This window comes from Rana temporaria, chromosome 4 (genome assembly GCF_905171775.1).
Source record: "Rana temporaria chromosome 4, aRanTem1.1, whole genome shotgun sequence".
In the NCBI taxonomy this organism is placed as follows: Eukaryota; Metazoa; Chordata; class Amphibia; order Anura; family Ranidae; genus Rana; species Rana temporaria.
The window spans coordinates 399,631,619-399,646,288 of NC_053492.1; the positions used below are offsets into that span (position 1 = coordinate 399,631,619).

General features: G+C 42.4%; 1 protein-coding gene across 1 annotated transcript in view; it reads right to left on the minus strand.

Moving 5' to 3' along the window:
• The window catches only part of CFAP61 (cilia and flagella associated protein 61), a 449,917-nt gene that overhangs the window by 111,625 nt on the left and 323,622 nt on the right, over positions 1-14,670 (minus strand). The window contains exon 25 of the mRNA XM_040351184.1: positions 8,875-9,080. Coding sequence (XP_040207118.1) covers positions 8,875-9,080 — 206 coding nt within the window. The remainder of the gene's footprint in view (positions 1-8,874; positions 9,081-14,670) is intronic.

Genomic DNA, 14,670 nt, shown 5'->3' on the forward strand with positions numbered 1-14,670 from the left:
GCTGTGGGGCCCAAGGATGGTAGGCAGGTCTGTTGAATCAAATAATTTGTATGTGCATGTGAACATAACACAGATTAACACAACCATTATCTACACTTAATCCCCATTATTTATACACAGGTCCCCTCCTGGGGTTATCACTTTCACCCTGGATCTGGGTATTCATGTACACCTACCTGCCTTGGACCTGCCTTAATGGATGTTGCTGCCCTTCTGGGCCACCCTATGCCTTCACTATGTGCTGACGGCCTTGATCGTGTGCTGCAGCTGCGCAGATGCAGATGTAAGTTGAACACAAAGGCTCTCCCCCCTATAAAATTTGCTTCTATTTTAATTTCAATTACAGTTATTTTGTCCCCCCCTTCCTCCTATATCCCATTACAATTATCTGTAAATATTTAGACAAACCTATATCCCTTCTCTCTAGATAAATTCCATGGTTTTTGCTCCTGATGAGCGGTTATCAGGTCATGAAACGCGTCGAGCCACCAAACTCTCTCCATTATTTAGTTCCATGGATTAATCTCTATCACCCAATCAATTTTTTTAACTAATCTAGCATTCAATTTGTATTACCTGTTTCTTCCTTTTTTTTCTCCCTATTTTATGTATAGAAGGAATTTTCAGACCATCAAGGCTCTTGTTCTATGTATATATGATGATACCAGCTGTTAATTGTTTATGTATTGTAATTGTTTATTTGACTGTGGATCGCTATGTATTTTGTATCCAAAATGACTCAAAGGTTAATGCTTAGACTTTTTATGAGTTATAAAAAAAAACATAAACATGATTTTCCCAGTCGCTTGACTTCATATTTTTATAATTTACTGCCGTGTGCTTCATTTAAAGTCCCACTACCCATTCTCCCCCTTTTTAACAAATGATAATAGGGATAGAGGCAGTTACCCCTTTGGTTCTAGCCTCATTTAAAGTCCCAAAAACATATTTTTTCTATTGAATAAACAAAGATTCAGTATTGTATCATTAAAGGATTAGTCCACCTTTACAGAAAAAAATATAAGGCTGAAAGTGATTGTAAAGGCTTGTTTCCGATAAAAATAATAAACATGTTATACTTACCTCCTCTGTGCAGTTGGTTTTGCACAGAGCAGCCCGGATCTTCCTCTTCTAGGGCCCCTCTTCTGTGCTCTGGGCCCTTCCCTTCTGTTCAGTGCCCCCACAGTAAGCAGCTTTCTATAGGGGCACCCAAGCTGAGTCATAGCGCCCTGTGTCTATTCAGACACTGAGCCTGGCCCCAGTCCCACTCCCTCTCTTGCCTGATTTGCTAGCTGACTTTGATTGACAGCAGTGGAAGCCAATGGTGCCGCTGCTGTGTCTCAGCCAATCAGGAAGGAGAATCCCGGACGGCTGAGACACTCGTGGACATCGCTGGACAGAGAGGGACCTCAGGAAAATGTTAGGGGGGCTCAGGGGGCTGCTGCACACAGAAGGCTTTTTATCTTAATGCATAGAATGCATTAAGATAAAAACAACTTCTGCCTTTACAACCCCTTGAACCAACACCAGACATCCTAGCCACCTCCTACCTCCCCCAGTGCCCATTGTACTTTCATACATGAATTTTACCTATAGGTACTGTAAATATCTCCTAAATGTGCACCGTTTAGGAGATATTTACTGTACATGCAGCCGGTGACATCACTATTGCATGCGCTCTGAAGGAATGGCTACCCTGGCCATTCCTTCAGAGTCCTGTGCCATAAACGGTAGCTCCAGCCACTTACACAGCTGGAGTCCGCAAACCGACGGAAGACTGCTGGAAGGGCTTCATTCTAAGGTAAGTTTCACATAATATGCTAGTATGTGATGCATAGTAGCACATTATAACTTTGCACTGCAGGTTAAAAAAAAATCGCCGGCAGTTTACTACCACTTTAATTCCCGGGTTGTTAAGCTGCCAGCACCCCCGCAGCCACTCCAGCGGTCTGGAGATTTGAAATCCCAGGTGTTCTCCCTCTTCTTCATCAGTGCTTTTGCAATGGACCAGATAGATTCTGATTAGTCAACATCGTCAATGTGACGGTTGTCAGTTCACCACATGCTGCCCAGCCTTTACATGAGACCACCCCATACATGAGACTACTGCCCCCTCGACCCATCCCCCATCCCAGGCCTGGTTGCAGCCCTGCCAGCTCTCTAAAAGTTAACCCTATATTCCCTCACAGTTTTCCTGAGGCTGAAATCAAACAAGTCTCCTCTGTTTAAACCTAACAAGAGAGGTGAAGTTTGTGGTTCTGCATGAAGCAGTTTTAAAAAGTTTCTATTAGTAACTAGCATTAACAAGTATATAACAATATAAAATCAAATACAGTAAAACCTTGGATTGTGAGCATAATTTGTTGCAGAAACATGCTTGTAATTCAAAGCACTTGTATATCAAAGGGAATTTACCCATAAGAAATAATGGAAACTCAAATGATTCGTTCCACAACCATTTATTCACAGTACCTTCTGTTTATAGTCCATATAAAAAGATTATAGCAATGTGACCAGGTTGTGTAACCATAAAATTTCCATCTACAAATGGAAGCCTCCACAAGGGGATTAGAAGCAAAATCTAGCGGGAGCTATAAAAGAGGGGCCTCTAAGTGTAGTAACAATTTTCTAAATGTTGTACCTTAAATGTAACCATATTTCTACACTTGGAGGCCCCGCTCTTCTCTTTTATACTCAGTTGTGACATGTTGCTACTTGTATATCAAGACATCGCTTGCTTGTATATCAAGTCAAAATGTCTAAAAAAAATTAGCTTGTCTTGCAAAACGCTCTTGCAGTGGGGTTCCAGGTGTGATGAACATTAGGATGAGGATGACAGGGGTAGGTAGATAGCAGCAAAACCGAGTTCTGCTTTAGTTCTGAATGCTTATTCCTGCCAAAAAATGAACTGTATCCTTCCCTACATTTAGTAGAGATGGTGGCTTAGGGTAATTTTTCCCTCATATACTGTACATGCAGAGTAAATGATTATGTAGCTTAATTATATACACAGTTAATGTACTCTTGGGCAGCTTTAGTTCTCAAGTGCTCTGGAATGAACATGATTTTGAATGCTGAGAGCTGCTCTTGCTCTTCTTTGCTGTATTTTAGATGCTTTTAGCCATGATGCATTCAGAGCAGAATAGAAAGGAAAATACTTTAAAGCACAACTTTTTTTCCCAAAAATTATTTCCACTTATATTTAGGCACAAACAACAAATACATTTGTCTAGAGAAATGCTTTATATTAGCAGAAATTGTGTGTGTGGTAGACATACAGGCAGAATGCAACAGAGTCAATTATTATGGATAGCCACTAGTTCAAATGCAGAATGGAAGGTACTCAGAATATAGTATAGTCTAGGACTGCTCAAATGTAGCCTAAAGTGGGGTACACACTATAAGAAAATCAGGTGAACAATCGCCCGATTTTCCTTAATGTTTCACAGCAAGTCGCAACCAAAGAAGGAAATAATGTCAAATTCTTATACGGCAAAGGCTTTTTTTGTATCTTATGGTTCCTGACCTTGCGCAGTCTTTTGTTTCAGATTTCTCTCATACGAAAATCGTACGAAAATGGTACACACTAAATGAAAATCATAGGTTCTGTTCCTGTATGAGAAAAATTGTGGAGTTTGTCGCTTTGGAAATTTTCATTTGGAAAGTCAGAATCGGCTGCCGAAAGTTGTGTACACAGTATCAGAAAATTGTACAATGTTTGCCAGATTTTCTTATAGTGTGTATGTGGCTTTAACAAAATGTTCCACATGAACAACACTTGAAAAGGTTAATTTCTAGAATTACAGACTAATTTATCCAAAAGTAAAACTGAATTTTAAAGTCCAACTGAGCTTTCAGTTTATATCAAGTACATTCCATCGCAGTAGAAATGCCTATCCTATATGCATGCTGCAGAGAAGGACCCTTGCACAGTGTGTGGGAGCAGTGGTCTACCTGCTGAGTCAGACCTTAAGGCTCCATGCACACTAGCATTTTGTATAAACGAAAAAAAAACCCGCTAGAAATAAATGCTGGATGAAAAATGCCGGCTTGCAGTACCGTTTTAGTAGTGTAAGGAGCGTTAGCAATAAAGCCGATGGAGTTTTTTAATAGCATTTAGCGTTTTTTTTTTTCTGCTGGACAAATGCTCCAAAAACTTTTTTTTTCTGCTCCTAGATGCTAAAGATCAAAAAATGCTAATAGCCTAAAGAATTGTGCATGGACACATAGGATGACACTATTTAGCTTTTAGGAGCAGGAAATAAATGCTAATAGCAGCTTCTAGGAGCTAAGAAATGGTAGTGTGCATGGAATCTTAGCTTTGCAATCTGAAAAGCTAAATTTCCCTGCTGACTAAAGTAAAACAAAAAATAGAGGTATTATCTATCTATCTCAGCTGTTTGATAAAAGCTTTTTTATCTACTATGAGGAGAAAAAAATTATTTATACCAATTTTTCCTTTGAATACCTTCTACTGCATCCCACTATTTAGACTCCGCTTGGGGCAATGAAAGTGGAAAAGTCCACGTATCATTTAGGTAATTTATTATATAGTTCAGATCACATCCAACTCAACACAATGTCCTATGAATGCTTGCAAGCTAAAGGATCTGATCTATTTGTTTGAAAACACTCGCAAGAAATGGCTCCAGTGTATACCTGATCTTATGGAGGATAGATGGAACAAAGTTACTGGTACCTGACTTTCTGATATCAGTACTGTGAACAAGCTCACATAGTTCAAATTCATTCACCATCTTCATTATACACCATCCAAGTTATTCCATAAGAGACTTGGAACTTGTGCCAGATGTCCCAGGTATGGTGCTGCATCAGCAGATGTGTTAGGGCCAGTTCACACTGCTGCGAATTCTATTGCAAAGTTGATCCGTTGCGATTGATCAAATTCGCAAGTAATTTTACTAACATGAGTGCCGTTCACATCAATGCGTTGTGGATCTAAGTTGCATTAAAAAAGGGTCCTGTGCGAGTTTGATGCAAATTCAGCTCTATAGACTGGCATTCCCTGAAATCGCGGCCGCGAATCGCTGCAAAATCACGGCAAAATCTCAGGAAAATCGTGAACGCGATTTTGAAGTCGCAGTAGTGTGAACCGGCCCTTAGACATGTTTTGGATTTGTTCACAAATCGTTGTTCAATGTACTGGAATCCCATTTGGGTCTTCAGGACCCAAAGACCCCTGGGGTCTGTATCTTGGGCATTTTCAATTACCGTATTTATCGGCGTATAACGATAATTTTAGGAGGGAAGTTTTAGGAAAAAAACTTTCAACAGCCCCTTTTATATTCCAAAGCCCCCTGCACATTACATACAGATCCCAGCACATTACACATAGATCACATGACAGCACATTACACATAGATCACATGACAGCACATTACACATAGATCACATCCCAGCACATTACACATAGATCACATCCCAGCACATTACACATAGATCACATCCCAGCACATTACATATAGATCACATCCCAGCACATTACACATAGATCACATCCCAGCACATTACACATAGATCACATCCCAGCACATTACACATAGATCACATCCCAGCACATTACACATAGATCACATCCCAGCACATTACACATAGATCACATCCCAGCACATTACATATAGATCACATCCCAGCACATTACACATAGATCACATCCCAGCACATTACACATAGATCACATCCCAGCACATTACACATAGATCACATCCCAGCACATTACATATAGATCACATCCCAGCACTTAGATCACATCCCAGCACATTACATATAGATCACATCCCAGTACATTACATATAGATCACATCCCAGCACTTAGATCACATCCCAGCACATTACACATAGATCACATCCCAGCACATTACACATAGATCACATCCCAGCACATTACATATAGATCACATCCCAGCACATTACATATAGATCACATCCCAGCACTTAGATCACATCCCAGCACATTACATATAGATCACATCCCAGCACATTACATATAGATCACATCCCAGCACTTAGATCACATCCCAGCACATTACATATAGATCACATCCCAGCACATTACATATAGATCACATCCCAGCACTTAGATCACATCCCAGCACATTACACATTTTCAAACTGCCTGTGAGTGCTGTATGGGTGGGGGGGGGGATACTCTGCCCTCCTACCTGCTTCTCCTGTCACAGCATGAGCCGCTCCACTCACCCAGCTTCAGCTTCGGCGCCAGCGTCTGTAGTCCCGACGGATCAGGTCTCCGGGTGTTGATACCCGTTCCGTTCCGTGTTGATCTCCGGGTGTTGGTACAGCGCCGCATTGGGTCCCCACGGATGCCCGCAAAGCCGATCAGGTCGGCATCTAAAAACCACAGTCTCCCGCTCAAACCACACAGTCTCCTCCTCCTCCTCTCCTCCTCCAATCTGAAGCTATACTCGGAGGGGAAGGAGGAGCAAGAAGAGGAGAGAAGAGACTTTTTTTAATCTTCTTAGTACGCCATCGGCTGTCCCATGCGAGGTGGGACGGCCGGCACGACACTCCCGCCCAATCCCCACCCCCCCCCCCATTGTAAACGATAATGACATCGGCATATAACGCGCACCCACGATTTCCCCCTGATTTTAAGGGGGAAAAAGTGCGCGTTATACGCCGATAAATACGGTACTTCATTCTTTCTATTTATACTCACATTATGTTTAGACTCATTCTCTTTCAAGCCAAGACTCATTCTTCTCAATTTGAAAAATGCTGCTCCCTCTAATTCACAAATTTATCAGTGAATTAAGCACTTCTAAAATATAAAATATTTTATATAAGTAGGGCCTGTCCCCAAAAAATTCTAAGATATGGATAATGGCAACCCCAGATGGACGTGTACAGTCCAGTTGTCTGACTCTTTACCATCATGATTATTAGTGTAGTTCTTAAGGGTGCATCAATAGATATATATCTGTCTTTCATTATAGTACAAAGTTAAAGTGTATACCTTGCTGTTTGCTAAAGGGAAAAAGCAGTGTGGTTGTATGTATGTTGTGCAAGACTGGGTGTATGAATGTTAGTGCAATGACTTTATTTTTACCTTCAGGCTCCATGTAGCCTCGACACAACAGTTACTGTGTCTGCAGTTATATCTATGTAGTTATTACAAAAAATAAAATAAACACCTTAAAATAATTATAGAAAACAAGTTTTGTTTTGATTAAAGTATTGATAAAAGGTAAAAACTATTTTTAGTCTTGGATTGAGTGAAGAGAGATTGGATCCCTGTCCATTTTTATTGCGGTCTTTGTTGAGAATTATACTCTCAATTTGTCCTGGTAATGTTTATTACAGAGAGTAAAAGTGAAAAAAATCCCAAATCTTGGGAATAGAGGGGAAATCTCTCCATGGGGACACTAGTTCTGGTCACTTTGGTGACAACCAGGGATTCCTATTGGAAGGATTACCAAACACAAAGGGGGTTATTTAAGAAAGGCAAATCCACTTTGCACTACAAGTGCAAAGTGCACTTGAAATTGCACTGAAAGTGCACTTGGAAGTGCAGTTGCTGTAGATCTGAGGGGGACATGCAAGGAAAATAAAAAACAGCATTTTAGCTTGCACATAATTGGATGATACAATCAGCAGAGCTTCCCCTTATTTCAGATCTACCCCTCAGATTTACAGCGACTGCACTTCCAAGTGCACTTTCAGTGCAATTTCAAGTGCACTTTTAGTGCAAAGTGGATTTGCCTTTAGTAAATAACCCCCAAAGTGTTTTGACTATAGGACAGAAAGTGAAGGTAAATTTCCCCAATGAAAAAAAAATGGCAGGCATTATACCCCTCATTTATGCTATCCAAAATTCCCACAATCTTTTTTCTTTTAGATCTTCTGTAAAAGTTGAATGAACTATTAAGTCTGACTCTGCTATGTAAGGCAAATGTGCCTGCAATCTTATGTATATGCTTCTTACATTACATACTGTGGCCCGGATTCAGAGAGATCGGCGCATCTTTAGATAGGCGTAGCGCATCTCATATGCACTACGCCAACGTAACATTGAGAGGCAAGCTGAGTATTCACAAAGCACTTGCTCCCATATTTACGCCGGCGTAACGTAAATGGGCCGGCGTAAGCCCGCGTAATTCAAAGTAGCAAGGCAGTGGGCGTGTTGTATTATAATGAAGCGTGACCCCATGTAAATGCATGGCCGAACGAACGGCGCATGCGCACGCATGCTCAGAATCACGTCGAATTTACTCCCTAAGATACGCCGGGTCCATTCATGCGACGTGAACGTATCCTACGCCCAGCCCCATTCATGTACGACTTACGTAAACGACGTAAAATACGACGGCTGTTCCGACGTTTCCGACGTCCATACCTTAACATGACTTACCCCTGCTTTATAAGGGATGAACTTACGCCGGACGTACGCCTTACGTAAACGGCGTAGCTTACTGCGACGGGCGCAAGTATGTTCATGAATCGGCGTATCTAGCCAATTTACATATTCGACACGTAAATCAACGGAAGCGCCCCTAGCGGCCAGCGTAAATATGCACCCAAGATACGACGGCGTAGGAGACTTACGTCGGTCGTATCTTGCCAAAATTCAGGCGTATCTGGTTTCCTGAATAAGGGTATAGATACGACGGCGCACATTTGGACTTACGACGGCGTATCTGGAGAAACGTCATCGTAAGTCCTTTCTGAATCCGGGCCTGTATGTTTATATATATATAACCTTTTTGAGGACTCAACCATAAAAAAACAAAAAGGTGGACAAAAGTGCCTCCAATAACATGTACAGTATTTGTATAGTAGCTGTGTGGATTTTCTGTACGGTAAATATGTTTATGTATTACCATTTTTAGGCCTTACCTGTAGAGGTCTTTGATGAGTCCTTCTTGAAATCTAGAACACAGATTGTTCAGCAGTCGTTCATGCTGTCCATACAAGCATATAATGTTGGATGCAGGAAAAGGTTTCAAAGACAGACACGTTATGGTTTCTACCATATTGTATTGATTGATGTGCAGCCGGAAGTAATCACCATTCGCTGCATTTCCTGATACTATTTCTTGTCCCTGAAAAAAGTAATAGCATGCATTAGTAATAAATTATACACGTTTGGACGCTCTATAGTAATGTATGTACAATAAATGCAAAACTATATATGTTCAAAAAATCAGCAACTTCCTGAGAGAAACACACAGTAACTAACAATTTTACAAATAATAAGTTGTGCTAATCATTTAAAAGTTTGAAATAAAAAGAGTAAAAAGTGACAACAAATAAAGTCCATCCAATGTAGTGACATCAGTGTGGCAATGACGAATAATACACCCAAAGAAACGTGATGTGAAAAGAAGAGATGACTTCCACCACTAGATTCACTGCCGCTTACCGACTCCCTATGATCTCCTTTTATGGGAGATCACAAGTGCTTTCGGCTCAATACCCAACCAGGGCCTTTACCATCAAGTGCTTTGAAAAATGATCTGAAACTATTATCGGCAACTTCAGACTGTTCCAAATTGTCCAGGTGCGATTCCACTACAGATTCATCAGTATATATATATATATATATATATATATATATATATATATATATATATATATACACACACATACATACACGCTGCTCAAAAAATTAAAGGAACACTTTGAAAACGTATCAGATCTCAAAAGGCAAAAATCTCATGCTGGATATCTATACTGATATGGACTGGGTAATGTGTTAGGAATGAAAGGATGGCACATCATTTGATGGAAATGAAAATTATCCACCTACAGAGGGCTGAATTCAAAGACACCTCGAAAATCTAAGTGAAAAAATTATGCAGCAAGCTAGTCCATTTTGCTGAAATTTTTATTGCAACAACTCAAAATGGTCCTCAGTAGTTTGTATGGCCTTCAAGTGCTTGTATGCATGCCTGACAACATCAGGGCATGTTCCTAATGAGACGACGAATGGTGTCCTGGGGTATTTTCTCCCAGATCTGGACCAGAGTATCACTGAGCTCTTGAATAGACTGAGGTGCAACCTGGCGGCACCAGATAGACCGAAACATAATGTCCCAGAGGTGTTCTTTTGGATTTAGGTCAGGTGAGCGTGGGTGCCATTCAATGGTATCAATTTCTTCATCCTCCAGGAACTGCTGCATACTCTCACCACATGAGGGTGGGCATTGTCGTGCACCAGGAGGAACCCAGGACCCACTGCACCAGCGTAGGGTCTGACAATGGGTCCAAGGATTTTATCCCGATACCTAATGGCAGTCAGGGTGCCATTATGTAGTATGTGCATCCCTCCATGGATATGCCTCCCCAGACCATCACTGACCCACCACCAAACCGGTCATGCTGAACGATGTTACAGGCAGCATAAAGTTCTCCGCGGCTTCTCCAGACCATTTCACGTATGTCACATATGCTCAGCGTGAACCTGCTTTCATCTGTGAAAAGCATGGGGCACCAATGGCAGACCTGCCAATTCTAGTGTCCAATGGAAAATGCCAATCGAGCTCCACAGTGCCTGGCAGTGAGCACAGAGCACACTAGAGGACGTCGGACCCTCAGGCCACCCCCATGAAGTCTGTTTATGATTGTTTGGTCAGAGACATTTACACCAGTGGCCTGCTGGAGGTAATTTTGAAGGACTCTGGCAGTGCTCATCCCGTTCCTCCTTGCACAAAGGAGCAGATACCGGTCCTGCTGATGGGTTAAGGACCTTCTACGGCTCTGTTCAACTCTCCTAGAGTAACTGCCTGTCTCCTGGAATCTCCTCCATGCTCCACTGTGCTGGGGGACACAGCAAACCTTCTGGCAATGACACGTATTGATGTGACATCCTGGAGGATTTGGACTGCCTGTGCAACCTTTATAGGGTCCAAGTATCGCCTTGTGCTACCAGTAGTGACACTGACCCTAGCCAAACACAAAACTAGTGACAAACAGTCAGAAAATATGAGTAAAAAACCTCCTGTTTTCGAGGTCATCTCATTGTTGCCCATCTAGTGCACCTGTTGTTAATCAGTTTCAGCTGCTTTGCTGTTAATTGAAATAAACAACCCCCTTCTGTATACACCCTTCACCCTCTGCTACTTAACTGACCAGATCAATATAGTAGAAGTTCTGATTCAAAATTGTTCCTTTAGAGGAGGGCCAAATTAAATTTCTTTGAGCTTTCATTGAACCTGCCTGCTTTTAGTATTACAGTTGTAATGTGGAAGAACCTCATACTAAGCATTTTAAGTGCTCAATTCCAACTGAGTTCTCCGCTTGTGATTGGACAGTGCAAGGAGTGTATGTAAATCAGGAAACTTACGTCACATGTTGGATGCGTAAACAAAGACCAGTGTGCATGTCATAATTTCTCTGTGTCAAGCATGCTGCGCCCTAAAAGTACTGGCTGTAAGTGGAGGATTAGGAGGAAGGAGGGAGAGGAGGAGGAGCTGTGGGGGTGAGCTGACCCAACAGGTTTCTATTGGCAGGAGCAGAGACATTGGTAACTAAAGATGCCAGCAGAGAATAAGTGTTTGTGTATACAGTGTGTATGTAAGTGTATTGTGACAGTGCCACTTGATAGAATAGTGGCCCTGCCTGAATAGACAAAGGGGACAAAAGGTTCTCACAAATGCAGAATGAGGAGCATCAGAAATTCAGTTAAGATTGGAGAAAACTAGTCTTTTTGGTTTTCTATTTTTTGGATCAAGAACCAGAGTCCAGGTAAGGTGGAGTTCCTTCCCTCGGCACTGGAGAGTTTATTAAAAAATTAGGAATTGCCCAAAACGCTGTCCACGGTATATAAGTCTCTGTTCACCAAAATGCCTCTTGGAGTTTCTAGGTGTAGGGAAAGGTAGGAGAGAAAGATTCCCGACATTCAAGGGGAGGACTTGGAGGATATGTGGGATCGCCCCTTCAAACACCTGGTCTCTGCTAGAGATCGTCTAATTCAGTTTACATTTTTACACCGCATTTACTACACCCCAGCCAGATTGTCTCGTATCTACCCATCCAGTACTGGACAGTGTTGGTGGTGCAATTTTTTCCCCGGCAGACTCGGAGCACATTTTTTGGACGTGTCCCCACGTCCGGAACTTTTGGACAGGGGTGGTTGAGTGTCTGTCGGGGGTGCTCAGTGTTCCGGTTCCCCTGACGCCGGGGTCTGCCTTATTGGGTTTGTTGAGGAGGTTGTTGCCTCCCTGGCACATCGTACTTTACTGAATATTGGGCTGTTCTATGGCAGGAAAGCTATCCTATTGAAATGGAAGAACTCCACTGCTCCAACGTTATCATTTTGGAAAGGGTTGGTTAACTTCGTAATCCACATGTACAAGGCTACTTACAGGTCAATGGGTTGTGATAAGAAATTTAAGCAGGTTTGGCAGGCTTGGCTAGACTCTTCGGACACGGTGGGTTAGAGTTGTAGTTTAATCTCGAGAGGTTTCCACTACTCCCTGGGGATTCTTCTGAATAGATATGTTTTATAACATGTAGTGTATCTCTGACATGTGAGGATGTTTTCAGTTTATTTTATTTCTTTCTCTACACTTGTGTTACAAGTACCTTGATATGACCTAATCTGAATTAATTGAGCTAATTTTGCTTGGGGTCATTATATTTCCTGGATTGTACTTGGTGCTTTGCTATTTGGCTGCTATGGGTTGGTGGTTGGTCAGGGATGGGGCTGGGGGGGGAGGGTAGGGGGGTATAAGGTGGTAGGTTGTAATTGTTACTTGTTGGTGTGTCGGCCCTGCGTGGCCTCTGTCGGGGTAGGCATGTTGCCTACCTTGTGTTTGTGTTGTTTGTGTAAAAAAAAAAAAAAAAGAATTTATAAAAAAAAAAAAAAGAACCAGAGTCCAGAAGCTTGAAGCAGCTTTGGTAGGGAAGAAACCTCTAATTCTGTTTCCAGGTTTTGCAGGAGACCAGAAGGGTGTGTAGGCAGGTGTTCACAGCACTTATAATCTAGGACCTGGCAACAGTGCAGGTCTCCATCCTCCTGAGGGGTCCACGAGGCTGAAAGTGGGAAGCCAGAGCTGTGCATGTCGGCACAGGCCAGGTGTGGTCTGTGAAGCAACAGACAGAGGTCCTAAGCCTGAGGACTTGAGTATACAGGGTGGGAGCAAAGATTAGCCAGTCTAGAGGACCAAGGCAAAAGGCCTGAGAAGAGATTGTGATAAGATGCCAGGAAGCTTGATAATGTTTTCTTTCATATTTGAAAGAGGAAACCCCTGTGCGGACAACTGTTTGGGTTGAACTTTTCTTTCACTTTAAATAAAAGTGGGTCACCAAGCCTCGAAACTGTGTTTTTGGATTGGACTGAACTCACAGGGATGCTCTACACTTGAGAAATACCCCCTGCCAGCAGTTTGATAGCATTGTTATCCCTCCGTACAGACGTTCGGAAATTCCAACAACAAAACCGTGGATTTTTTTCCGACGGATGTTGGCTCAAACTTGTCTTGCATACACACCGTCGCACAAATGTTGTCGAAAATTTTAACGCCAAGAACGCGGTGACGTACAAGAAGTATGACGGCACTATTAAAGGGAAGTTCAATACCAGTCGTGTTAGTAGTTTGTTCAACAACAAAGAGCACCTGTTCAACAACAAAGAGCACTGAGAACGAAACACATTGGGGCAGATCCACGTAGTGTAACCTTGGTGGCGTAAGGGCGCGTAATTCAAATGGATGAGATGGGGGCGTGTTATATGTTAATACGTCTTGACCCAACGTAAATTACGTTTTTTTTTATTGGCGCATGCCGTGGGGGTATCCCAGTGCGCGTGCTCGAAATTAACCCGCAAAAAGCCAATTTCTTTACGACATGAACGTCATTCTACACAAAGCCCTATTCGCCAACGACTTACGCAAACAACGTAAAATTTTCAAAATTCGACGCGGGAACGACGTCCATACTTAACATAGGATACGCCTCATATAGCAGGGGTATACTATACGCCGAAAAAAGCCTTACGGAAACGACGTAAAAAAATGCGCCGGCCGGACGTACGTTCGTGGATCGCCGTATCTAGCTTATTTGCATACTCAACGCAGAAATCGACGGAAACGCTAACTAGCAGCCAGCGTAAACATGCACCTTAGATCCGACAGTGTTCTAAGACGTACGCCAGTCAGATCTAGCACAGCTTCAGGCGTATCTTGTTTTGTGGATACAAAACAAAGATACGCCGGAGCAAACTAGAAGTTACGCGGCGAATCAATAGATACGCCAGCGTAACTTCTTTGTGGATCTGGCCCATTATGATAGTTACCAGAGAAAGAGAACATATAGAATCTCAGATGTACAAGATTACTGGAGTCACTAAGTGGAGTAACTGGTAGAATATGCAGTATGTCTTAAGTCCATCCACAATGAGATTAATGTGAACACAAATTGCAATAATGCATTTGTGCACAGATATTGCATTGTGAGGCTCCACTTACATTTGGGCAGTGCAAAAAAGCACAAGCCATAACGCACATTAACCCCATTTGCGTCGCCATTTAAATGGGCTTTAATGCTGGGAAGCAGTGTGGTCTGTATATCAAGTGCCCGCTGTCAAAACAGTCACATGATCAGCAGCCTATCCCGCTGGCAGCTATGACCGAGATGTCGGAGACGGCTTGGTCAGCGTGCTGGCAGCACGCAGTGAGCACACTTTCAGCA